This window comes from Chionomys nivalis, chromosome 3 (genome assembly GCF_950005125.1).
Source record: "Chionomys nivalis chromosome 3, mChiNiv1.1, whole genome shotgun sequence".
Taxonomy (NCBI): Eukaryota; Metazoa; Chordata; class Mammalia; order Rodentia; family Cricetidae; genus Chionomys; species Chionomys nivalis.
The window spans coordinates 36594707-36622442 of record NC_080088.1 but is presented as its reverse complement, the minus strand read 5'-3'; the positions used below and the strand labels follow the sequence as shown (position 1 = coordinate 36622442).

The 27736-nt window shown below is 36.3% G+C and overlaps 1 protein-coding gene across 2 annotated transcripts in view; it reads right to left on the bottom strand.

Annotated features, from left to right (window-relative positions):
* Positions 1–27736, bottom strand: part of Epha6 (EPH receptor A6) — an 879442-nt gene that overhangs the window by 305254 nt on the left and 546452 nt on the right. For both annotated transcript variants that reach the window (XM_057763562.1, XM_057763563.1), the window contains one exon: positions 17348–17510. In XM_057763562.1, the coding sequence (XP_057619545.1) occupies positions 17348–17510 (163 nt within the window). The remainder of the gene's footprint in view (positions 1–17347; positions 17511–27736) is intronic.

Genomic DNA, 27736 nt, shown 5'->3' with positions numbered 1-27736 from the left:
AATTTAAATCCAAGTGCTAAATATGAATTTTAATAAGTATGTATAAAATCTATCTCCAGTTGTCCTATTTGTGGATCTGTTTATCTGTGAAATATCTACCAAACAGAAGCATATGGATCTGTTGTTACTATGAAAATTTGCCTTATTTCTTTCTGGGTTTCTGTATACTTCATGTTCTTCCTTTATGAAGCAAGTTTCTCCATGAAGTTGTCTCCATGAGGTTTTCACAAGATGCCTCTCTTACAGTAGCTCTTATGACTATAGTGACAGTGGACACTTAATGATCAAAAGGTATGTGCTGGGCTGCAGAGTACTGTTCACATGTGGAAAGTCAGCATTCCTTATATTGCTTTTTAACTTTGCTTTTCTTCAGAAGACCTTTCATTAATTATCTCAGGTCACATTCACTATGAAGTGGTATAAGAGTCTTGCATTAGACAGGGTTATGGGGAGCTGGATGTATGAGGGAGTATGGGAAGCAGAAAGGAATCAATATTGCAGTAGATCTGCCCTGTGGAAGCAACAAAACCCAGAGCAAATGTCAGGGGGTTCTGGAGCTGAGGTGGCTTTTTATATTTGCACTTCACTGAAGTAATGGGGCCTTTGTAACTTACACTGAGCAGTCTTGGATTCTGTCTGTTCTGGGGGTTAGGGAACATACACGATCCTGTTTTATGCAGCAGTTTTAGGCTGGGGGAATGCTTGTAGAGTTCTCATGAGGGCTCCCAAAAGCAGAGAGAGTATTTGGCTACTTGAATTTTGACAGAGCCCCTCTACAGCATTCCATAGTTCTGCATCACCTGAAACATTTTTTTTTTAATTTACTCAGTGTGTCTCTCTGCTCTTGAGAATGCAAGCTCCAGAGAAAAAAGATTCTTGACTTTTTCTGTGATAGCTCCATTGTGTAAAGAATACTTGAATATGGAATGTAATCTAAAGAAAACTGACTCGGTTGGGTGACTCTACAACACATGAATAAGTGCTAGATTTTCACAATGAAAACAAAAGATTAAACTGGTTAAATTGACGCTTTATGTCCCAACTGCTAAAAAGCAAGCAAGCAAGTAAGCAAACAAAAAACTTGGAACGTTCGGTGCCTTATCCAGAGTCATCTGATGCAGATCTTAAATTACTTTGCTGTAATTTCCCATTTTTAAAGCAAAAGCATTTATCACAGCACATTTAAAAGAATTGGATTAAAATGAAACTAAAGTCTACAAAGTTTAGACTTCATGAGCACAGAGACTATATCTTATGCTCTCTAATCAATGGAATGTTTCATTCTGTCTCCACCAGTTACAATATATAGCAATGTAACTTACTCAAGACCAGCCAGTGACATGTTGTGTGATGTTATTGTCTACCTTTGTTTTGCTAACACATCTCCATTTCCTCTCTTCCATCTAGATTCATGAAGTCTCCCAGATAACTTAATTTCTAAGAGTCCTGCAACTGAACAGTTTCGTGACAGGTTTGACATAAGGTGCCTTTGCTCTACTTTTCTCAGGAGGCTTTGGTGAGAAGGCCATAATTCAGTGTGCCTTGAAATTCCAGAGACCAATATGAACTGTCAAGCAGAGATATGCAGGCTTGAATGCTGGCAGAGAGCAAGCATGAGTTAGAATTTAAATTGATAATTCCCAAGGTTCAGGCACTTTCAGTACGTGAATTCTGAAAGCTAAAATTGTCTCTAGGGAAGTGGAAAGTGATGGCAGCAATTGGATGACAATAAAATGATATTTGGAAAGGTTTATTTTTAGTGTGGATATAAGGAAGGTAAAGAAATAATTAGATGTGTTAACTCTGGTTCTAGATCATATACATATGGGAAACCTTGCCTATCTTCAAACTACAGATGGGCGGAAAAGAAATGGTAAACCAGGAAATTTTAGCCTCAATAGTAAGATAAACTACAGCATTGACCATTTCTTGTATTTCTTGTATGTACCCATAAATCACCTTAACCACCACTGCGCTCAGATTGTACTGACTCATAAGGTTGTTACAGCAAGTTATTAGAATCAGAAGCATATTGAAAGGGAGTGCTGACTCCTAAATTAGAGTTTTGTGGCTAGTGTTTGGGTAGAGCTTGTCTCCTTTAAACACATGATGACTTTCAATTCTCATTATGAGATATAAAGAAATGGGATCAAATGGGACCTTTAAAGGGATGAGGGCTTTGCCCTTATGCGTATGCTAATCCATTCATACAATCAATCACATTGTCAATTTCAAGGTCAAGTTTTACTTTAACTTGAAGTCTTCTTTAGGATATATCTTCTTTTCTAAGCCTCCCAAGGCACGTGTGTTTGCATTTTCTTCTCTTTGCTCCTTCTCCTTTGTTTTATGCTTTGTAATATATTGAATTCTCTGACTTTATCAATGGAATTTGTGAAAACAGGGAACAAGTTCATCCATTTGATCTTTGATATTTCAGTACCTACCTCACTTATTTCGGCTGGCTACCTTTTGATCTGTTTTAATTGCATCAAGAGGTGAAATAATATATAGACCAAGTAAATATTCTACCTACTATAACTTTTTTTGTCCGATGTCCTTTACCTTGGGGCCTCATTCTATTAAATTTAAGAGTAAAATATATCAAATTTCCAGGTTTTTAACTTTCCAGGATAATTTACAGAGTGGTATTTAGAGTACTCCCCATTTCATTCTTTTATCCCAGTATGAAAATAGAAAGTACGATGAGGACAAAATAGATGTATTCTATACGTTTTTGCTTACTAAGTAATATTATAGCATTTCACATTTATTTACTGTGCTGAAATGGTTAAAATTCATTTAAGGTGTTTCCTGGTTATGTATTCAGCAAATAGAAGATACAAAAATAACTATAGTGCAAGAAAATGTTTAAATGGGTACTCAGTTTTCCAAAAACATAGGAGAGTAAGCCATTCGTTTTGCTACATATCAGCTGTTTCCATTCTGGAAGCAAGGTGGGCATTCTTTGCTTCTAGCCTTACGTTATAATGCAGTAATGTGTTCACAGATACACAGTGAATTTGCGCACATGCAGCTAAATCCTTTACATGGCTTCTGTGATTTTGCCAAATGAGATCACATAAATTACACTGAAATGCCTTGGAAAAGTAAAGTGTAGCAAACATTTAGGATGCTCCTTAATTGTTCACACGTGCCTCTGTGGAGCTCTTCCTGGTTTATTTTAAAAAATTTGCCATTCAGTATTGTACCTTCATAGCCAGACAAACAAAATTTGGACTCTTTGCTTTGGGTTGATATATTTTAAAAATGAATTAAAATAGGTTGTATTAAATAACTTCTGAGTAGTGCTAAGAATGTTTAGAGTGTTTGAACTTTAGCTTGCCCTTAAATTTTGACATGGGTATGATAATTAACACATATATTATAAATAGTATATCTCTAACCTTTCCTAAATATGTTAATCATTTCATTCAACTCAAATTTCACAGTTCTAAGAAATGACGAACTATTATGTGGGTTAAACTCAACAGGGGGGAAATGCTAAAAGAAACCTAAACTGTCTTGTCTTTGCAGTCTGTTCACGTGGGCACCAAGTGATGTGTCACTTAAGAGCAGGGAACTCCCCTCATGCCTTCAAACACTGTCCCATAACTGCCATTGTCAACATTCTCCTCCCTTCCCTTTCTGTAGTCTACTGGTAATCATGCCTCTGTGGAGTTGATGGGTAATTACAATTCAGATGTATGGCAGTTGTAGCTCTGTGATGGCTTCCCTGTGGTCATTATGAGAAATTAGCATTTTATCATTTTGCCCTTGATGTTTTTGTAACAATTAAGCTGTGGAATTAAAAGCGACACTTCAAAACACATAACCAAAAAAGAAGACTCTTATAGTCTGAAGAATGGTTCCAAATCTTCAAATATTATACCCACAATATGATTTTTCTATTAAATTTGGAGAAATTGGACATTTCTTCAGAGGATTTTTGTTCCCTAGAAAAATATAATGGTTTATGATCAAATAAACTTTGACAGAAAAATTTAGACAATTTATATGATGGCTGGTGGAGAAAAATTCATCTCAAATCAAGTCAAATTAAAGTCAGATGTACTGGATGACGTGAAGGGCTGTGTTAGTGAGTCCCTAACACGACTGCCAGGCGAGTTTCCTTAAGCTCCCTATCATTGGCTTCCTCTATAGATATGTAGACAAGTGACAAATAACACTGCATACTAAAAACACGTATGGAGAATGAGAAAATGTATATAACTTGAAATAACCTATAAAGTGCTCTTTGAGTATTTACTGGGTAATACTAGTCCTTTTTTTCACTCACACAATGACTTCTTTGCAGATTCATGAAAAGCAGCAGAAGAGGTATAAAAATGAAAACAAAATACAGAAATGTTGATCAGAGAGTCTGTATATCAGTTACAAATGAACACTTCCCAAGGTACTAATATACATCATAGAGAATACAGAGTTGATATTGTGCTGTTTAATTGAAATTGGAAGAGAATACATGCACGTGTACACACACACACACACACACACACCTACACAAAATAAAGAAGCAAAAGAAATGACCCCCTGCCTCCATGTACAGAAGACAACTTTTAGTCAAACTGTGATGGCTACTACATGAATTAGGGTTTTACATAAATACATATATATTTCTACCTATCTTCTCTATTAGTAGATTCACATGTTTGCTACTTTGCTTTTATGTATTAATCAGATTCTAACACTGTACTTGAAATTGTGTGGTTTACAACTTCTAAGTATCTGTTAATTGTTAATGATTTCCTTTCCAGCCCATTTATTTATTCATTTATTTATTTTGGCATTTCATTTGCTTAATAAATAAAGCTTATCTGAAGATCTGAGAATAAAACAGACCCACTGGTCAGCCTTACAGACCAGGTAGTGGTGAAACACATCTTTAATCCCAGTAGCCACACTAGTATGCCATAGAAAGCACACTGTGCATGCCTTTAATTTTACTGGTGAGCATCTTTAATCCCAGCCCTAGAGAGGCTGATAATCTGGGAGGAGACAGCTCTCAGTCACAGTCTCATTCGGAGATTGCTGGAGGTAAGGATCCACATATTGGACTGAGGTAGAAGTAAGATAGCTGCTTTGCTTTTCTGGTCTTCAGGTTGAACCCCAATTTCTTTCTGAGTTTTTATTAATCGTACTTTATTTAACCTCTCTGAGTTTTAACTGCGTTGGGAACAAAATTCGGACAGGAAAAACATGGAGTACTATGACCTGAATGTCCCTGTTTCTCCTTAAAATTTGATATTGAATCCTAATGCCAAAGGTGAAGACATTAGGAGGTGAATAAGTAGCAAGCCTCATCATGATGGGATTAGTGCCTCCTTCAATAGGTCAGGTCTGGAGGGAGAGAGAAATCAAAGAGGTCCAAGAAAGATTCCCCACTCTGCTCTTCTATCCTGGGATAATATAGCAAGACAACAATATTCTGTAAAGTGAAATGTGGGCCCTTACCTGATACGCAATCTGCTGTTTATAATCACTAATATTTTTCATATTAAGATAGTCGTCTATCTCATGGTACAGAAGCATACACAAATACAGAAAACTGAATGGAAATACCTCATAACTCTTTGAACTTCATGCTTGATGATTTATAAATATTATAATCTCCTAAACATCTGTGTTTACATTCAAATTTGTTTGCCTAAAGAGGAATATAATCAATTAAGGGGAGGTAAAGAAAAAGAGCAAATAAAAACAAATCATGTTGAAAATGTAAAGGAATGATAGAAGTGAAAAAAATACGCTGACTGAACATTCTACCACTTGCTCTCTATAGAAAATAAGTGAACTGGTCTACATTTTTCAGGTTTTAAGCCATATAACTGGCAAGATAATAACATCCTTTACAAAGGCTATAAACATGTTACTATCTAGAAAAAAGAAAAGCACTTGAAAAACAATTAGAACTCAATGAGTACTATATTGTGTAGTTTCAGTGGCAGATACTATACTAGACTTCTGTCTCAACATCCTAAGTAAGTCAGGAAGTTTCTTTATCACCTAGCAAATAAGAGACATTCTACCTTTCGTGAACATTCTTGTTATCAAGAACCTTCATTACTTCATAGGACAGACTAGTTTGTATTCTGAAAACCCAATGCTAGGAAAGTCTTTCCCACTGACTTTTGTCTTTACATAGTTATAGCTGCCAACTCAGAAAGTACCCTATTGATTGGAGATCACTCCAAATTAATGTTTTATACCCTGGAATTTGTCCTCTTCTGAGTAGACTCATAAATATGAAATATACCCTCTAGTTGATTAATTAACTTCTTTATTGTTCCACCAGGGTCAGTTGGTCTTCTTTCTGCTTCATGCTCCACCATTAATAATCCTTCCAGGTTTCTGGCTGCTGTTAATAATGATGTAGCTAATTTCATTCTAGGCAACTGAAGCAGTACAATTGTGTTTGAACTAGCAGACTGGATCGAATGGAATAGAGGTTTCAAAAATAAATTTAATCCCTCAAAACAAAAGAGATAGTTTCTTGGTCATCAAGACTATGTCAAGAAATAGGGAAGCTATTCAGTTTAAGTCTGAAGTTCATAATGTAATAGTTTTCTGAATGTTTCAGTTGGAAGTATTGGAAGAATCTGAGATATGATGACATTATCAAAACTTTGTGTTTGAAGTGTTTAAGCAATCTTACTTTCACAGAGTTCACATTAACAAAGAGAAATAAAGAGAGATGATGTCCACCGAGATTTGATTTGAAGGGAGAGTACTACTTGTTGAGACATTCATATTTTATTTAATAAGATATGACTACTTAATAACCAATTATTTAGGAATTGATTCGAAAAAATGGAGTATAGAAAAATAAGTTGTTCTAGCACATGAAGAACGCATTAGGAAAGAAAGAACTAAAGGCAATCTTGGATCTTCTCATTTAGGGTCCCTCTCATCAGCACCTTGTTCAAATGAACCAATTGATTCTAATCAGATCTCAATAAACTAGCTAATTTTTACAGAGGTTTTCAAAATACTTAGTGATTAAGTCCATTCATTCAGATATATATTCCATTTTTGGTATAAATGTTTAAGAGAGGATTTAAAATACTTTGATTTAGCGATTTATATCTTAGTTTGTTAATGCTGATCGTGATGGTTTTTCTGTGTTTATTTCATGATATATAAAAGCAGTCAGTCATTGAGACTCAATTACTATACATCTAAAATTACTGACAGATGCGGCTTTTGTGATGCAAACTGTGTATGTAGCCTACAGGTGAAACCTAAATTTACACAATGTAAAAATGCAAGCTATAACTGATGCTTGCAGGGAAACGTATTGGCTTTCTCAGGTCACCTGGACAATAACCATGGGAAGAAAAGAATTAAATGGCCAATCATTACATGTAGAGCCCCAATTTTCTAACAATGTGGGGGTTTAACTTTAGATTCTGCTCCCATTGGATAGCTTGAACATTATTTCTAGAGTGCAAATTAAATTCAATATAGATATAATCTATTTTATTTTGTGTTTAAATATGCACATATACAGTTGTATCTCATGCCTTTAAAATGATGTGAGTGTGAAATTAATATAGACAGTGATGTAAACAAAATAAGTGTTTGATTTCATAATCTTTAAAAATATTTGTTCCTTTTAAAACATGCATAATTTTAACAAATTAATATCTTACAACATATGAAATATATTAAAACAGTGTTAAGGATATAGAAAATGTTGGTGATATAATTTTTATTTTAATTTTCATCCATTCAAAATTCTGACTAAAAGGACATAAATGATAAGCTTGAGGCAATTAACATTTTCTGAAAATTCATTCATCTCAGCCAAAACAAAGTGCACTTGACCAGCTAGTGGAATATTGCTTGTTATTGATATTTGGACTATTATATCAATTTATTTTAATTTTGAAAAAAAGTATTAGCATCCATACTGTTTCTGTGTGTCTTTTAAGAATATTCACATATAAGATTCTATATCCTATTTTCTTACAATTATTGTTTAAAATGTTCTAATATTGTTTACTTTATTCTAACAAAATGGAAAGGGATCAAACATGGTACTTAAAAAGTCCAGCATAAAATTGGCAATCAATAAAGGCTGTTAGTGGTGACAATATGTAAATAATTGCTTGGTATAGTGCTTAGCATTAAATGTAAAAAGAAATAATGTGGTACTCTGCAAGCAACTAAGCGGATACATACTTATAAATCAGTATTTATTATTAATCTACCAACAATATATATCTCCATATATACATATGCAATAATGTTATTCTATAGAAGAGAAAAGAAAGCTACCAATATAGTTAATGTAAGTTGTTTTTATAGTCTAGCAATCATAATTAATAATCTTTATATCTGTTAGATATTTTCTGCCAGCTAATTCTAGTGCTGCAATAATGAATGAATGAATGAATGAATGAATGAATGAAAAAGTAATTAAGGGAAGGCACTGACTCTGAAGTTTAGGAGATATTACTGTAACTATGCTTTGCATATCACCATCATTTAGAGAATGGTAGATATTAATGGTTAAGAACATCATTATAGGCTAGCAGTAGTGGCACAAACCTTTAGTCCAAGCACTTAGGAGGCAGAGGCAGGTGGTTATCTGGAGTTTGAGGCCAGCCTGGTCTACAAGATCTATTTCCAGGACAGGCTCCAAAACTACAGAGAAACCCAGTCTCGAAAAAAAAAAAAAAGAACATCATTATAATTTTGAAAAAAATTAATTTATTCTTTATTTATTGTTTTGTTAGAAAGTAAATGATTCTCTGTTCAGTTCAGTGCCCCATTTTTTAATTGGCTTAATTAGCATTTTAAAGTCTACTTTCTTGAGTTCTTTATATATTTTGGAGATCAGACCTTTGTCTGTTGTGGGGTTGGTGAAGATCTTCTCCCAGTCAGTGGGTTGCCTTTTTGTCTTAGTGACAGTGTCCTTTGCTTTACAGAAGCTTCTCAGTTTCAGGAGGTCCCATTTATTCAATGTTGTCCTTAATGTCTGTGTTGTTGGGGATAAACATAGGAAGTGATCTCCTGTACCCATATGTTGTAGAGTACTTCCCACTTTTTCTTCTATCAGGTTCAGTGTGTTCAGACTGATATTGAGGTCTTTAATCCATTTGGACTTGAATTTTGTGCATGGTGATAGATATGGATCTATTTTCAGTCTTCTACAGGTTGACATCCAGTTCTGCCAGCACCATTTGTTGAAGATGCTTTCTTTCTTCCATTGAATACTTTTAGCTCCTTTATCAAAAATCAGTTGTTCATATGTTTGTGGGTTAAAATCAGGGTCTTCTACTCGGTTCCATTGATCGACTTCTCTGTTTTTATGCCAATACCAAGCTGTTTTCAATACTGAGGCTCTGTAATAGAGTTTGAAGTCAGGGATGGTAATGCCTCCAGACGATCCTTTATTGTATAAGATTGTTTTGGCTATCCTGGGATTTTTGTTTTTCCATATAAAGTTGATTAATGTCCTCTCAAGATCTGTGAAGAATTTTGATGGGATTTTAATGGGGATTGCATTGAATCTATAAATTGCCCTTGGTAGAATTGCCATTTTTACTATGTTGATCCTCCCAATCCAAGAGCAAGGGAGATCCTTCCATTTTCTGGTATCCTCCTCAATTTCTTTCTTCAAAGACTTAAAGTTCTTGTCAAATAGATCTTTCACTTCCTTGGTTAGAGTTACCCCAAGATATTTTATGCTATTTGTGGCTATCGTGAAGGGTGATGCTTCTCTGATTTCCCTCTCTGCTTCCTGATCCATTGTGTATAGGAGGGCAACTGATTTTTTGGAGTTGATCTTGTATCCTGCCACATTACTAAAGGTGTTTATCAGCTGTAGGAGTTGTTTGCTGGCGTTTTTGGGGTCGCTTATGTACACTATCATATCATCTGCACATAATGAAAGTTTAACTTCTTCCTTTCCAATTTGAGTCCCTTTGATCCCTTATGTTGTCTTATTGCTATCGCTAGAATTTCAAGCACTATATTGAAGAGGTATGGAGAGAGTGGACAGCCTTGTCGTGGTCCTGATTTTAGTGGAATAGCTTTGAGTTTCTCTTCATTTAATTTGATGTTAGCTGTCGGCTTGTTATAAATAGCTTTTATTATAGTTAGGTACGACTCTTGTATCCCTAATCTCTCTAAGACCTTTATCATAAAGCGATATTGAATTTTGTCAAATGCTTTTTCAGCATCTAATGAAATGATCATATGGTTTTTTTCTTTCAGTTTATTTATATGATGGATTACATTGATAGATTTTCGTATGTTGAACCAGCCATGCATCTCTGGGATGAAGCCTACTTGATCATAATGGATAATTTTTTTAATGTGTTCTTGGATTCGGTTTGCCAGTATTTTATTGAGGATTTTCGCATCGATGTTCATGAGTGAGATTGGCCTGTAGTTCTCTTTCTTGGTTGTGTCTTTGTGTGGTTTTGGTATCAGAGTAACTGCAGCTTCATAAAAGGAATTTGGCAATGACTCTTCTGTTTCTATATTGTGAAATACATTAAGGAGTATAGGTATTAGGTCTTCTTGGAAGTTCTGGTAGAATTCTGCATTGAAGCCGTCGGGACCTGGGCTTTTTTTTGGTAGGGAGGTTTTTTATAACAACTTCTAATTCTTCGCCACTAACAGGTCTATTTAGATTGTTCACCTGGTCCTGGTTTAACTTTGGTATATGGTACTTATCTAAGAAAGTGTCCATTTCTTTTACATTTTCCAATTTTGTGGCATACAGGCTTTTGTAGTAAGATATAATGATTCTCTGAATTTCCTCTGTGTCTGTGGTTATGTCTCCCTTTTCGTTTCTGATCTTGTTAATTTGCATATTCTCTCCCCGCCGTTTGATAAGTTTGGATAGGGGTTTATTAATCTTGTTGATTTTCTCTAAGAACCCTCTTTTTGTTTAATTGATTCTTTGGATTGTTTTCTGTGTTTCTATTTTGTTGATTTCAGCCCTCAGTTTGATTATTTCCAATCTTCTACTCCTCCTAGGTGAGTCTGCTTCTTTTTTTTCTAGAGCTTTCAGGTGGGCTGTTAAGTCTCCAATATGTGCTTTCTCCGTTTTTTTTTAAGTGGGCACTTAGTGCTATGAACTTTCCTCTTAGCACTGCTTTCATAGTGTCCCATAGGTTTGAGTATGTTCAGTCTTCGTTTTCATTGAATTCAAGAAAGACTTTAATTTCTTTCTTTATTTCTTCCTTGATCCAGGTGTGGTTCAGTAGTTGACTGTCCAGTTTCCATGAGTTCATAGGCTTTCTGGGGGTAGCATTGTTGTTGAATTCTAACTTTAATCCATGGTGATCTGATAAGACACAGGTGGTTACTAATACTTTTTTGTAACTGTGTAAGTTTGCTTTGTTACCGAGTATATGGTCAATTTTCGAGAAGGTTCCATGAGCTGCAGAGAAGAAGGTATATTGTTTCCTATTTGGGTGGAATGTTCTATAGATGTCTGTTAAGTCCATTTGATTCATTACCTCCCTTAATCCTCTTATTTCTATGTTAGGTTTCTGTCTGATTGACCTGTCCATTGGTGAGAGAGGAGGGTTGAATTCTCCTACTATTAGTGTGTGTGGTTTGATGACTGCCTTGAGTTTTAGTAATGTTTCTTTTACATAAGTGGGTGCTTTTATATTAGGGGCATAGATATTCAGGATTGAGACTTCATCCTGATGAATTGTTCCTGTTATGAGTAAAAAATGTCCCTCTCCATCTCTTCTGATTGATTTTAGTTTGAAGTCAACTTTCTTAGAAATTAGTATGGCCACACCTGCTTGTTTCTTAGGTCCGTTTGCTTGATAAACCTTTTCCCAGCCCTTTACTCTGAGTAGATATCTGTCTTTGTGGTTGAGGTGTGTTTCTTGTAAACAGCAGAATTTTGGATCCTGTTTTTGTATCCAATCTCTTAGCTGGTGCCTCTTTATAGGTGAGTTGAATCCATTGATATTAAGTGATATTAATGACCAGTGGGTGTTAACTCCGGTCACTTTTTCTTTCTTTCTTTCTTTTTTCTTTCTTTCTTTCTTTCTTTCTTTCTTTCTTTCTTTCTTTCTTTCTTCCTTCCTTTCTTTCTTTCCTTTTTTTTTGGTAGTAAAGTTTGTTTCCCTTCTTCAAGTTGTGCTGGTGAAGGGTCATTAGATGTCTGAGTTATTGTGGGCATTGTTGGACTCCTTGGGTTGTGATTTTCCTTCAATTACTTTCTGTAAGGCTGAACTGAACAGAGAATTCTCAACAGAAGAAATTCAAATGGCCAAAAAACACTTAAAGTCATGCTCAACCTCCTTAGCGATAAGGGAAAGGCAAATTAAAAGATGAGATACCATCTTACACCTGTCAGAATGGCTAAAATAAAAAATACCAATGATAGCATTTGCTGAAGAGGTTGAGGAGTAAGGGGCACACTCATCCATTGCTGGTGGGAATGCAAACTTGTGCAACCACTTTGGAAATCAGTGTGGCGATTTCTCAGGAAATTTGGGATCAACCTACCCCAAGATCCAGTAATACCACTCTTGTGAATATACCCAAGAGATGCCCAATCATATGACAAAAGTATCTGTTCAACTATGTTCATAGCAGCATTGTTTGTAATAGCCAGAACCTGGAAACAACCTAGATGCCCTTCAATGGAAGAATGGATGAAGAAAGTGTGGAATATATACATATTAGAGTACTACTCAGCGGTAAAAAACAATGACTGCTCGAATTTTGCATGTAAATGAATGGAAATAGAAAACACTATCCTGAGTGAGGTATCCCAGACCCAAAAAGAGGAACATGGGATGTACTCACTCATAATTGGTTTCTAGCCATAAATAAAGGACATTGAGCATATAATTTGTGATCCTAGAGAAGCTAAATAAGAAAGTGAACCCAAAGAAAAACGTATAGTCATCTGCCTGGATAGGGGAAGTACACAAGATTGCCGAGCAAAAACTGGGAACTTGCCGGTGAGGTGGCATGGGGCTAAGGGGAAATGGGGTGAGAAACGTGAGAGGGGAGGATGGGAGGAGCTTGGGGGATTGGGATGGTTGGGATATAGGAAGGGTGGATACGGGAGCAGCGAAATATATATCCTAACTAAGGGAGCCATCTTAGGGTTGGCAAGAGACTTGACTCTAGAGGGGCTTGCAGGTGTCCAGGGAGATGTCCCCAGCTGGTACCTTGGGCAACTGAGGAGAGGGAACCTGAAATGACCCTATCCTATACTGATGAATATCTTGCATATCACCTTAGAACCTTCATCTGGCGATGGATCCTGATAGAGACAGAGACCCAATTTGGAGCAACGGACTGAGCTCTTAAGGTCCAAATGAGGAGCAGAAGGAGGGAGAACATTAGCAAGGAAGTCAGGACCACGGGGGTGCACCCACCCACTGTGACAGTGGAACTGATCTATTGGGAGCCCACCAAGGCCAGCTGGACTGGGACTGAATAAGCATGGGTTGAAACTGGACTCTGAACATGGCAGACAATGAAGGCTGATGAGAAGCCAAGGACAATGGCACTAGGTTTCGATCCTAATACATGAACTGGCTTTGTGGGAGCTTAGCCTGTTTGGATGCTCACCTTCCTGGACCTAGATAGAAGTGGGAGGGCCATATGAAAACACTATCCTGAGTGAGGTGAGCCAGACCCAAAAAGAGGAACAGGGGATGTACTCACTCATATTTGGTTTCTAGCCATAAATAAAGGACATTGAGCCTATAATTCGTGATTCTAGAGAAGCTAAATAAGAAGGTGAACCCAAAGAAAAACATATAGGCATCCTCCTGAATATTAACCTTAATCAGGTGATGAAAGGCGACAGAGACAGAGACCCACATTGGAGCACCGGACTGAAATCTCAAGGTCCAAATCAGAAGCAGAAGGAGAGAGAGCACGAGCAAGGAACTCAGGACCGCGAGGGGTGCACCCACACACTGAGACAATGGGGATGTTCTATTGGGAACTCACCAAGGCCAGCTGGACTGGGTCTGAAAAAGCATGGGATAAAACCGGACTCGCTGAACATAGTGGACAATGAGGATTACTGAGAACTCAAGAACAATGGCAATGCGTTTTTGATCCTACTGCACGTACTGGCTTTGTGGGAGCCTAGGCAGTTTGGATGCTCACCTTACTAGACCTGGATGGAGGTGGGTGGTCCTTGGACTTCCCATAGGGCAGGGAACCCTAACTGCTCTTAGGGCTGACAAGGGAGGGGGAGTTAATCAGGGGAGGGGGAGGGAAATGGAAGGCGGTGGCAGGGAGAAGGCAGAAATCTTTAATAAATAAATAAAAAAAAAAGAAATGGGAGGACCTTGGTCTTCCCTCAGGGCAGGGAATTTGGACTGCTCTTCAGTATCGAGAGGGAGAGGGAATGGAGTAGGGGGGAGGAGAAGAGGAGTGGGGATAGAGGGAGGGGAGTGGGGGGAGGGGGCAATATGTGGGAGGAGGGGGAGGGAAATGGGAAACGGGGAGGAGGCGGAAATTTTAATTAAAAAAAAATAAAAAATAATGAAAATAAAGAAAGTAAACGATAGTTTACTGAACAAGTAAAATAGATATAGCAGAAGAGATCCGAAAAGTAATCTTTTCTACTTACTTTAAAAAATTTGAAGTAGGCCATCAGTTGAGAGAGAGCCTAATCCACACAGCCCCTATCCATTCTCTAGGAGTGTATTATAAAGTTAGTTAATTAAATGGAAGACACAAGGGAGTACTTAGTAATAAAACTGACATCATAATAGTTCATATACTACTTGAGAAACAAAAACCATAAAAATTTACACGTGAGCTAGGAGAATATGAAGAGGAAAAGACAGATGCTCTCAACTGGGGTGCATATCATCATTTTAGAGAATTATGGCAAACCCGCCCCCATCCTACTAAGATATTATTAAATGGAATTCTCTTCTGGGTATAAAAAATATGCTTTAAAATGCAATTTAGAGCTAGTCTAATAAAAATGAGCCTTTATTTGCTTTTTCTTTTTGCTGTAATTGACTTAGGAACCATTACATATTTCTGAACACAGATTTAGACAAACATATTTTTCAGATTCTTCACAGATACTTTATCTTTCCAAGTGTCTAATCAAAGTCACTTTCATACTAAAACGGAGTGTTCACTGTCTTCTAAAACTGTTGTTAGTCAGTTCTAGAGCTTTCTTCCATTACCTCCACTCTCTAGTATACAATTATGGATGCAGCTAATTATTTTTCTAAAAAGAGGCATATTGCTGTTAGAATTAAAGGAAACAATTTGTGTAAATTGCTCAGTGTAGAATTGTGCACATGCCTGGAGTTAGGCTGGTCCCATTCAAGATTTCCAGTATATCTTTAATGGCTTCAGGGTATGTACTCTTCTTTTATATGACCAAATGCAAACTCCAACACAGAATAAAACATATTTTAAAGCCAGGCGATGGTGGCACCCGTCTTTAATCCCAACACTCAGGAGTCAGAGGCAGGCAGATCTCTGTGAGTTTGAGGCCAGCGAGTTCCAGGACAGGCTCCAAAGCTACACAGAGAAACCCTGTCTTGGAAGCCCCCCCCCCAAAAATTAAGAGAAAGATCAAATTAATCAATAAAAATAAAAAGTAAACCTAGGATGTGGGTGTTTAATATTGTGATAGTCATTAAAGTGATTAAGAAGACATTTATCAATCACCAAATATAGTTATGCAATGAAATCAATATAAATTTATCCAAAGATGTGTTCCTGACACATCCTGTTGACCATTTTCCTCTAACCACTTGTCATACATAGCCTAAACAATAAAGCAAAGGCCACTGTCTTTTGTGGGCTGAAGGTTTTCTTTATATTTATATTTATTTGTTATTTAATTTAATTTAATTTGATTTTTGAGACAGGTTTTTCAGTAGCTATGGAGCCAGTCCTGGAACTCGCTCTGTAGACCAGGCTGGCTAACACACAGAACTCCACCTGCCTCTGCCATCTAAGTGCTGGGATTAAAGGCGTGCACCACTACCTCCTCACTCTATCTATATTTATAAGTATTAACATTGACCAAAATTTACTGCAATGCTTAGAAAAGTTAACAACTACTGAGTTCTCTTTATTTCATAATAGAAATAATTCATCTACTTTTTCAAAGCACATATATGAGAATTGGATTGTTAAGTTACAAATGCACTCTCAGGAAAATTCACCAAGGGAAATATACTTAGAATAAATTTAGAATCTAGTCTCATGAGAAAATGAGGTCTGATGAAAAAATTGTACTCGATATCAATTCAAAAATTTTTCTAAGATATGGATGAAAGGCTCTTCATTAACTGAAAGTTGCATACTCAGTCATAAAAATTGTGATATTTACTCTGTCCAACAATATTGTATAGAACATCTAAACCACCCATGCTCTGTGTGAGGCTCCAAGGATACAAAAGCAAATTGAAGAGGTGTGGTCATTTATATTCTCATAGATTACCAGCTATATATCTGGGAAGAAAATGCAAATTTGAATTAAAAATAATGAATTGGTCACATGTACAATCACAGGGTGCCAAGAAGGTATAAATGTCTCTGATTCTGAACAGAGGGGTCAAGAAGGCTTTGAGGGCCGGGAGGGTGAAGCAGGATTATTTCTGAAAATAGGAGTCATTATAGAACAGAAAAAGAGCTGGGTGCTGAGACCTCAGGCAGAGCTTCAACAGTGGCTGCAGCGACTGGACATGGTTGGTAATGTTGGCCCCTTTCTAGTACCCAACAAAGATGAAACAATTATGGAGTTCTGTATTCACTAGCATGTCTGGGTCTAGAATGAAGAAGAACTTCACTCCCTTCACTCAGGTTTTGGTTTTCAGTGTGCTGAGCCCATGGAAATGATACAAGATTGTCATAAAGTCTATGCATCTATATTTAATCTTGTAATGTACACCTTGGTGGAATAGGTCTCCTGAACACTGTTTTTACTGATCTGGGACAACAAGCCAAATGTGCATATTTTGAACTGATTGCTGAAACCATTCTTTTGAGGCCTGATCTCTTCCTAGTTTTCATTAGTATTACATTATAATGCCAGGACTGGTAAACAATGAAACTCACACCATCCATTCAGATGCTATGTAATAGCATGTGTGATACATTCTGTATACAGGAACATATTTGTCACCCATGATTGTTTGAGAGCAAGACATTTCAGGAGGCATTTATTGATTAGCATAAAAGCAGTAACTCAAATGAGTACGTGAGTATTTGTATGAACTGAATCCCGTTTGGAAAGGGTTTTAAAAATTGGGAAACCTGGTTTTGAATTGTCAGGCCAACTGGAATAGTCCTAAATTAACCATCTTATTTTATATCCTAGAGTGAAACTTACTTTCATCTCCTGTTTCAAATTCAAACTTCTGACTGTAGCCACTGTATCCTGCCGCAGTCCTCACTCGGATATGAAATATGTACTTGGTGGATGGCTTGAGACCTGTGATGATGGCACTGGGGGCCTTGGACCTCGTGGAGGAATAGGTGAGCTGCTCATGCTCCTAGGGACAGAAAAACAGGAGAGAGGAAATGAGGCGGTGTGACCCTGCCGTTTCCTAGAGACAATCCCCCAGTATAACTGAGGACTGAGGCTCTGAATATCAAAAATACTGATCTGAAAGAAATGCAAGCATGTATTTCCATAATTTAGCACTTAGCTGATCAGTGTGATATATATGATATGTCTCTGATCTAGAAATTTATCGATAGGATGGTTACTTGTATTTAACTACACTTGGACCACTGGTGACTTAGACTTCACCTTTGACTTGGGGAATAATGGTGGTCTGACGTCATGTTCACACAGAATGGCAGCTTTTTTGCTTTTTTTTTTTGGGGGGGGGCCAAAATGGGCAAACTGGATTAGACACATTAGCATTAGTAGGGGGAATCATGAATCTACTACACAGCACTCCACCCACAGATAGTGAGTGCCAAACGCCAGGGCTCTCTACCTGTGGGTGAGAAGAAGGAAAAAAAAAAACAGGGTTTTTTAAGGTTTGAGTCCTTTAGGAAGAATCTTTCTAAATTCCTAAATACTTGCATTGATCTATAACTCTGATTCCTTAGAATTTTATCATTAATGTATGAAATTCAATAAATAAAATGATGTATTTCCCTTGATATACCAGAGTTCTCTTTCAGATATGTGCAAGCTACATCGAGATGGTGAGAGATGGGCTTCAAACTGTTTCCATAGAATAGCAATGACAACAGAGAGTAAGGAGAACATACAACCCCTGTGAAATCATGGGCAGGTCTGGAGCGAGGCTTGGTTCAGCTCTCTGGTATTTGTATTCAACTATTTTACCTCACTTAGGTGAAATGGGCTAACTTTGGTACTCTGAATGACCAGGCGGGCCCAAGACCTTCAAGAGTCCTTTCTTGCTCTTATGTAAGAACATAACCATTGTTTCCCTGTCTTTGTAGGGATTCCTCTACACCACTACATGGTGGCGGGGGATGAACTAAACCCTTATTGCTTGGGGTTTATAAAGCTTTCCTCTAAGAACTTATATTTTAATAAGACATTCAAAACTTTCTCTATTCTGAAATTCTGCAGTCTAAAGTGATCCTCAAGCAAACTCATCAGGTGCTGACCTTATATCACATGTGGTTGGTTCCATGCATGAGCTTTTAGGGTATGCCAAAGTCAGCATACTGGCACACTGGAAATATTGTATAAAATTGCCTTCAGGCTATACATATAAGAAGTTTAAATAAATTTGGGGCTTAGAATGGGGAACCACCCACAAGATATCTAATGTATATACAAATACCTCCATATCGAAAAAAAAATCCAGATATGAAATACCCAGGAATATTAGATAAGGGGTAGGTAATCTATATTTGTACAAACATCATTTATCAATGCATGGATCAACATAGTTCAACAGGTCCCAACATGAATTCTGCTTTTTATAAGTCTAAAAGTAAAAAATCCGAGGAAGGCAGGGGCCTTCCATGGTCTCTAATTGAATGACTCATTTGATGCTAAATTAAATCTGTATTATCAGGATCTCATTTTTAGTTGTCCTAGAAACTATTTTTAAGAGGCTTTGTAGACTAAGAAAAGATTATAAAAATCTACACATCTACACACGCAGAGGATGTATCAAAGTTCCGTTTACTTGAGGGTGATGACTTAAGATTTAGAACTATGCTGCTTTGGAGAAAAAAGCTCTTAACATAGACTTATTAATAAACTTTATGGCTTTATTTTTCAGAACTTTATATACTATATGGTAATTCAGTGTCTGAATAAAGGAATCAAATTTTCCATCTCTATCTCAAATAATAAATTGCAAAATGACTAAACTATGACAATATTGCAAATAATAAAACACAGAAATTGGGACCACATACCACACACACATACACACATATATGCAGTTTTGAGACTAGGAAGTAAGTAGAAATTTATGCATCTAGCATAGGAGCCAAGGAAACAAAACCAGGTCTATAAATATTGATGGTGATAATCATCTGCTGAAAATTGAAAGCAGGAGTCCGCTGATGTCAAGGCATTTGTGATCAGGACTTAAGAAGAGAAATAGAAATGTGCTTGCCACCATATTGTCTCAAGTAGAAACTTGCCAATTATTTAGATTTTTCCAATCTTATGCACAAGAGGAAAGTATTCCACCTTTGATATAATTTCCTGCAACAGGTAAGTTTTATTGTGTCTTGAATGCTGTGTTACCATATGAAATGATAACTACAGGAGGAATTGTAAGGCAATGAAAGAGAATTTAGTCTTCTCCCCTGAGACAGATGGTATGGAATGGAAAGTTTACTCTTTTAAATGCAGTCTAACAATTATACACTGTCTTTGTCGTTTCACCAAAACATAGCTAAACAGTAATTTCCTACTTAGTAAGTTACAGAGTCAAGGATGCCTACTGCAGGCGGCTTTTAGTTTTTTTTTTTCTCTCTGATTTGCAAAAATGTTTGTAGTTATATCCCTGGAATAAAAATCGTCAGGAAATGTGCTTAAATGTAGCCACCTCACCGCCAGCTGCTTGTCAGTTGCCCTTTCTCGTTTCTTGCCACTTATTAGTTTCTAGCGGAACAGAACTCATGAATTGGACTTTTCTTCTTGGCTCTTTTAGACTCGTAGGAAACCAAGTTAGCATTCATCTACTACAAGCATAGGACATTATTATGTCAGAACATCGGCTAATTGCTCTTTTGCTGGCATATAAATTCCAAGTCTAAACAGCTGTCATGAGGTAGAGAACATACCTTTGCAAAGGACTATTACATCCCTTGCTCATCCTGGCAGGATGAATTGTGAATATGTTTGATTGCAGCATTTGCATGTGCTTTTCTGGAGTAGCACCATGGTTGTGAATCATAATAGCATTGCTGGTTGTGTGACAAGAATGTTGTTACCTCTGTAAGAAATCAATTTCACTGTTCCTAAATTTATACTTTGCCATCTTTAGTCTGTAGCAAAATTTCATAACCATTATTTTTTTAAGATACACTTTGTGGCAGGTTCAGAATTGTTATTTGTAAACTGTATAGGTACAGAATTTATACAGTCTATACCTAAGAATTCATCTCCCTTGGTGGCAATGGCATTGCACACTGAACTCTGGTCAGTACACAGGATACTCATTGCCCAAGGCACTGTCAGTCATGCAGTAATGCATGTTGGTTGCAAGTGAAGCAGTTTATAGCTTCTACTTGGATGAGCATAGATAACAGCATCAATTCTGGGGGAAACACACTTAGTAACAATGAATATTAATATTGTGTTATGAGTATCATTTCATAAAATCTACACATAGTATCTACTATATAGTGAAGAATGAAAGCTCAGAAAAAATAGTGTGAATACAATACATTAATAAATGCAAATTAATTTATGATTCTTGAGAGCTTTTAGCATTTATTTATAATGTCTTCTCATAGGAAGATTCCAGAGTTTAAATTGTACCTTATCAGGTGCTAAGAATAAAGCCTTTATTGGGAATATAGACTTATTGTTATACCAAACGTTCTATTTTTTAAAATAATGAATTTAGCTCTTTCTTTGTAGGTAGCAATGTTTTGTGATAACAAAGAACAGTCTTACTAGAGCCTGACTTACCATGTGACTGAAAACCGAACTGAATGAGGAGACAGACTCCAGTGCTCAGTCACTTTGTCGACATTTCCCGATAGTCAAATGTAACATACCCTAGATCAGTGGAAAGCAAGACGTAGAGCTCTGAGTTAGACTGCTCCAGTTTCGGATTTGATGTTGACTTTGCTCCGTAACATTCCTTAGCAAGACTTTGGTCTTCTACAAGGCATGTGTTTACACCTTCTCAGATGCATTCACCCTGCAGCATGCTTTGAAGTTCTCACATTTGTAGGGTTCTGGGGCACTACAATCCAAGAGGCCAGCACTGACTGTTCCTCCAGCTGCTTTGCTTTCTCTTCAAGTCTTTGGATCTCATCATATTTCTAAATGACATCATCTTTTTAATTTTAAAATTTAGTGTAAAATTTAAGTTAGCTAGATTAGCTAGATGGATAACTAAGTATAATGCTACTGGCTTTTTCTGCAGACTTACAGAAAAGACAGTTGTCAGTATTCATAGGGACATGATTTATATAGTGCTGTACAACTGTCAAGATGTTTATACATACTTTCTTTAGCCCTCAAAACAGGTTTCAGAAGCAAGAAAAATGATAATATTCACTTCTTATTTATATTACGGTAAAATTAATCCAAAACTCTCTACCTCAGTTAATGTAGCCATATATGTTACCCTTATTTTTATTTTCTACTAATTTATTGTGTAAATAATTTGTAGGTAGTATTAAGAAGTCACCTCACTTTGCATGAAACATGTAAAATTCATATTCGTCCTGAGAAAAGAATTTGTTCAAGAGCCCAAAATTCTGTCTTAGTTTCGTAACTAATGAGCATTCAGTCATGGTGTTTTAAAACCGTAAGGTAGAGATGACAATTTCACTGCTATTTATGCTCCTGCCTGTTTTTTTTTTTTCTTGGCAAAGTTCTTGTTTTACTGATTAGAAGAGTGAACCTGTAAATTGCTAGACAAAACATAAAAAAAGAAAATTAAAAGTGATAGTTTTGCACGGTTTAGTTTGCCATCAACCTTAAGTCTCTTCTATGTCTGTATTCCTCTGTTTGTCTGTCTGTCTTCCCATCTCACACACACATATACAACATGACTTTTTTTTTCAGACAAATGAAGAATCATATGTTCTAGTGACATAAAGTTTGAAATAATAAAAATTTGAAAGAATATTATTGCATGAATTGGTACCTATATATCAGAAAAAAATTACATTTTTACTCAAAAGAGAAAGATACCCCTCATGGTTCCAAATCGAGAAGGCATGAATTTTAGTTTTAAACTGTGTTCAATGATTACTTTCCAAAAGAGAGTTCCACGAGGACTCCAGCCACTTTATTTAGTGGACCATTTCAAAAAAAGCACCACCTGGGGGCAGGAGGAACTCATGAACCCTGCCTGAAAGATGCCTTGTGATTTCCTATCATGTCTTTGATGCTGTTGTCTTTCTCTAGTTAATATAAATTCTCAAATATAAATTCTAAACATATTAAGGAATCTCATACTGCTTGGCTTTTGAGTCTCTTCTTGGATTTAATTAGAATGCCAAAAACTCTGGTAAAACTCTGAGTGTATTCCATCTCTAAGCTTTTTATAGCACAGAGCCAAAGGAACAGAGTGAATGAGAAGTCTGAATATGTAGCTTCTCTGTCAAAGGGGAATCATCACAAAGAAGTAGATGCTATAAAAGATCATTTACGTTCTTGTGTCAGTTGCCTTGATTAGACCTATGTGTTAATCTATTCATCTTTTAAAGTTCTCTGAAGAGAAAGAAACTTATTCAACTAAAAACAATCAATATAGTATATAGAAAATGTCCTTCTAAATCACAACTTAGTTATTTGCTAGAATAAGCCTAATAATTTGTGTAGAGGATGGATGACAATTCTGCTAACATTGAGCTATAGGAAACTATCATTTCCTTCTTACTGAGAAAGAGTCAACTTGGAAAACTTTAGAATTAGTTAATATATGTTTATTTAGGTAGCTAAAATACAATTTTTAGTATACATAGGCAGTAGCAAATAAAAAAATCATTTATCAAAACAGGATCCCCAAATAGTTAACTATATGGCAAAAATAAAAAAAGACCCATATTTTTAAATATTTAATATTTTGCTATAGAAACAAAAACAATCTTTTATTTCACAATATTAAAATCTTGAGTATAATATATACAGTAGTGATTAAAACAGAAACATACTTGGAATTTCATATTTATTGGAACCACATTAAATTGTGTTGTTAATGAAACTGGGTCTGATTTAGTTGTTTGTTAGAAAGTTAACTTTTGTTCTTTTGTGCTTACTTGCAATTATGTTCACAAAAAATCTATTTGAATCAATTTGGCTATATGTTTTTCTTTCTAGTATCTCTAAAATTTTAGTGAACTATCATTTTATTCCTAAATAAACTGACCTGTTAGTACTTGTTCAGGATACAGCAGCATTATACTTCTAATCAAAAAATGTTGGAATTAATGACAATTTAACTAAAAATTATATCAATTTTTTGTAAGTGAACTTATCTTTTTTCTGTTACTGATCTCTGGTTACGATAGGTGGGATTCGTTATAACTATTCTATTGTAAAACTTTCTTTCATTGCAATGTCCTAGAATGACACCTTTGTGAGAATCCCATATTCTATGGTAATATAAGTGAAATCGGCAATTCTGGTGGTAGATATTTGAGCTGTTCCATATGTACTCTACTTACCACAGCCCAGCAGAAGGTGACAGAGTTGGTTCACTGTCTCAGAGATAAGAGCAAGGTCAAAGGACTGTAGGTTTGTTCTCCTGGGTGACTGGCCCTATAATCAAGTGCCAGAGGAAAAACACTTCCACTTTCTGGTTTCATAGGTTGAGAGATCAAACTTTGCCTTGCATTCTGCATGTTGATCTTCATATCAACAAAATTCACAGTTGGATTTCATAGCTGTCAAACAGCAACGACAACAAAACTGCTTCCTTTCCTCTCATTGTTAAACTGTGTAAGAAGTTATTCCTGACTTGAGAAATGGGGGTGGGTTTGTAGGGGGTGGTAGGGAAGGAAAGGGTTCAGTTAATTGCACCTGGGAAGTCGGTAGAGTGCTCTGAAATGCTTTTTCTTCTATGATAAAAAATTTAAAATATGCACAAGTAAGAAAACTGTAGTTATTTTAAGTACAGAGTGCTTTCTGGCTACACTTGAGAAATGTCATTTAGTGTATGGTAGCTGTAATTTACTACAATCAACTCTTGATTACCCCCAGTAATCAAAAATAGAAGACCATAAATCACTGTGAAATGCATACATGTCCTTTTTTTCATATATTTTTTCCAATGTGTATCATGATTCATGTAAAATGAAAGCACATACTTTCTCAGCACACTAACTGTTCAGTAATAGGAAATGGCTTATTGGTCTTAAAGCAGATATAAAAATTGGTTGAACACACACACTCACACACATATATGATTAAATGAAATTAATGGTAAGTTTTTCTGCTAGGGATATGGTTAAATTATTATAGTGTGACTACAAAATACTAGCACTAGGAATGAACTAATAAAGTCATTCCATACTTGAAGTTGGGGTGTGTAGACAAATTGTTAAACTTGTTGTAATAATAACATGAAATGTAAAAGTGTAAAAGTCATTTTAGAACCCAGGGAATATCTAACATAGCTCTCTTATTTTAAGAGCACTTGTCAATAGTGAGTCATATCAAATCATTATAAAAGCATTTATATTTTCACCGCTTCAAACTGAATCCTAGGCACAGAATAGAGCTAGCTATCATGAGAGTTTACCCAAGTATGAGTGAGAAAATTATTCCATTTTTTGAATTTCCCTTTAAATGTTTAAATTATTATTAAGTTATTGTAGCAATCTAAAGTTCAGTGTCATCAACTAATGTTAACATATCAGGGGCCTCTGAGTGCCGATCCCAGGGTCCCCTCAGGGTTCAGAAAGAAGGCTCAAAGCAAGGGTGGGACTTAGAAGGATCTGAGAACAAAATGAACTCTCCACTACGTACATTTTTATATCAGTTTCTTTAAGCTTCTGCTGCTCTCCTCTTATTTTGTAAAATTTCCAGTTTATATACACGTAAAACAAAGGCAATTCTCTGAGCTTGGATATCCCTTTATCTTTGAAGATCTCAAAGTCTATATGAAAGACTCCTTTCCTGACTCTATGTCCTACCAAATGAAAGTAAATTGTAGGGAGATGTCTTCTAATATATTTCAGGGAACAGAATGGAGAAATGGCTGTGGGAACCAATGGGAGACTAAATTCTCCCATTGGAGGTCTCATAAGGTAGGGGAAGCCATCCATTGAATAAAAGAACAAGGCAAACTTTGAAATTTCGATAGCCTTGTGGAACAAATAGATCCAGTTATGAAGCAAGTCCATATATATATATATATATATATATATATATATATATATAATATTATATAGCTAAACGAAAATTCATCCTCCTGAGTACTCATAGATACATGCCCATAAGTTTAAGATACAATGATAAAATTACATGTTCACATTACATGCTATTATACAGCACAATGCAGACACTGGGGAGACACCAAGCTGCTTCAGCAAAAGTGAGCAACAGCTTTCAGATTTGATGGTCCTACAGACCTTATCTGCACAGAATTAATCCTCCATCAGATAACCACGCCTCTGGTGGGCTGGCATATTAACACTAGTTGCCACCTGCTTTTCATGGCCCTGACAGTAACCCAAATGAGAGATGAGGAATATAATTTTTGTACTAATATTTCATCACAGTTAAGTAATACTGAGAGCAGGAGATGTGATCTTCTCCAGAGAAGACCAATTATCTGTTCAGTGCCAAAATGGCAGCAGAAACCATACATGCAAGTAACCTTATATGAATTCAATAGGTTCTATTTATAAATATTTGGATTTAAATTGCATATATACATATATGCATAAAATAATCTATAGAAAATTAAAGCCATGAATGGAAGGAAAGTGGGGAAAGGGTATATGGTAAGGTTTGGAGCAGGGGAAGGAAAAGAATAATTGTTATAATTAAAATAGTATCTCAAACATGAACAAGACTATGAAAAAGTCATCCATATGTCATCAAGTGGTCAATTTGGTTTTTTTGGAAATATTGTGATGAATATCTAGGACTTTTATTTCAAAACTGAAAAATTAATACTACATATGGTTGTATACACCTTTAATCCAAGCACTTAGGAGGCAGTGGAGGAAGGTAGATATCAGAGTTCAAGGCCAGTGTGGGCTATATAGCAAGTTCCAGATCAGTCAGTGCTACAAAAAATTGACCCTTTCTCAAACAAACAAACAAATAAATAAATAACCCAACTATTTGTGTCATAATATCTCAGTACATATTTTTAATATTTATACAGTGCCCTGGGAATTTCCCTGGTTTCAGGTTTCTTACCAGACCCATAATGACTCCCTCAATCAAAACATCTCTTTCCTTGCTCTTTCTCTGTCTTTCCTTCTCCCATCTCAGCCACAAGGATGACCCCAACTAAGACCTCAAGCAGTAGTGGAATGGGTACATGAACTGGCCTTCTCATGTATTCAGATTGATGAATACCTTAATTGTCATCATGGAGCCTTTTCATTCAGTAACTGAAGGAAGCAGATGCAGAGATCCACAGCTAACACTGGACCGAGTGAGCTTCCAGAGCCTCATTGATGAGAGGGAGGAGCAGTAATATGAACAAAGTAGTCAAGACCATGATGGTGATACCTACAGAAACAGCTGACCCGAGCTAGTGGGAGCTCACCCCTCCAGACAGACACTGGGGTGACTTGCATAGGACCAAACTTGGCCCTCTGAATGTGGGCGACAGTTGTGTAGCTGGAGCAGAGTGAGGCCAGTGACAACGGGACTAGGATTTATCCCTAGTGCTTGAACAGACTTTTTAGAGCTCATTCTCTTTGGAGGGATACCTTGCTAAGTCTAGATACAGGAGGGAGAGCCTTGGTCCTGCCTCAGAGTGATGTGCCAGTCTTTGATGACTCCACATGGGAAGCCTTACTCTCCCTGAGGTGTGGATAGGGGCTGGGGTGGGCAGAAGGTATGCAGAGCGGGAGAAGAGGAGGGAGAGGAAACTGGGATTAGTATGTAAAATGAGAAAATATTGTTTAAAATAAAATATTCAGGTTAAATTTCCCACTGGTCTTGGTGTTAGCTTTCATATTGATGAGATAATGATTTTTCTTCTGTCCTACGTTATACATAATTATGAAGATATGTAAGCAAAACAAAATGTTTAAGTCTGCACACATACTTGTTCACAGAGAAAAGTTCCTTCACTGCAAAATTCTTTACTATATTTTATTAAGTGTGTATTATATAATAAAATAAACTTATTATTTTATTAATTTATATATTTATTGATATTGTAATACAATTACCGCCATTTCTCCCATCTTTTTCCTTCATGAATGCCTTCCTGCCCTCCTTCAAATTATACATAAAATATACATATACATAATAATAAATACCATACATATGTATATATATATTCCTACATATAACCTATTCAGTTCATAAATGTTACTTGCATGTATGTTTTCAGGACTATTTGGCTCTGGAAAACTAATTGGTGTGCTCTTCCCTGGGGAGGACTGT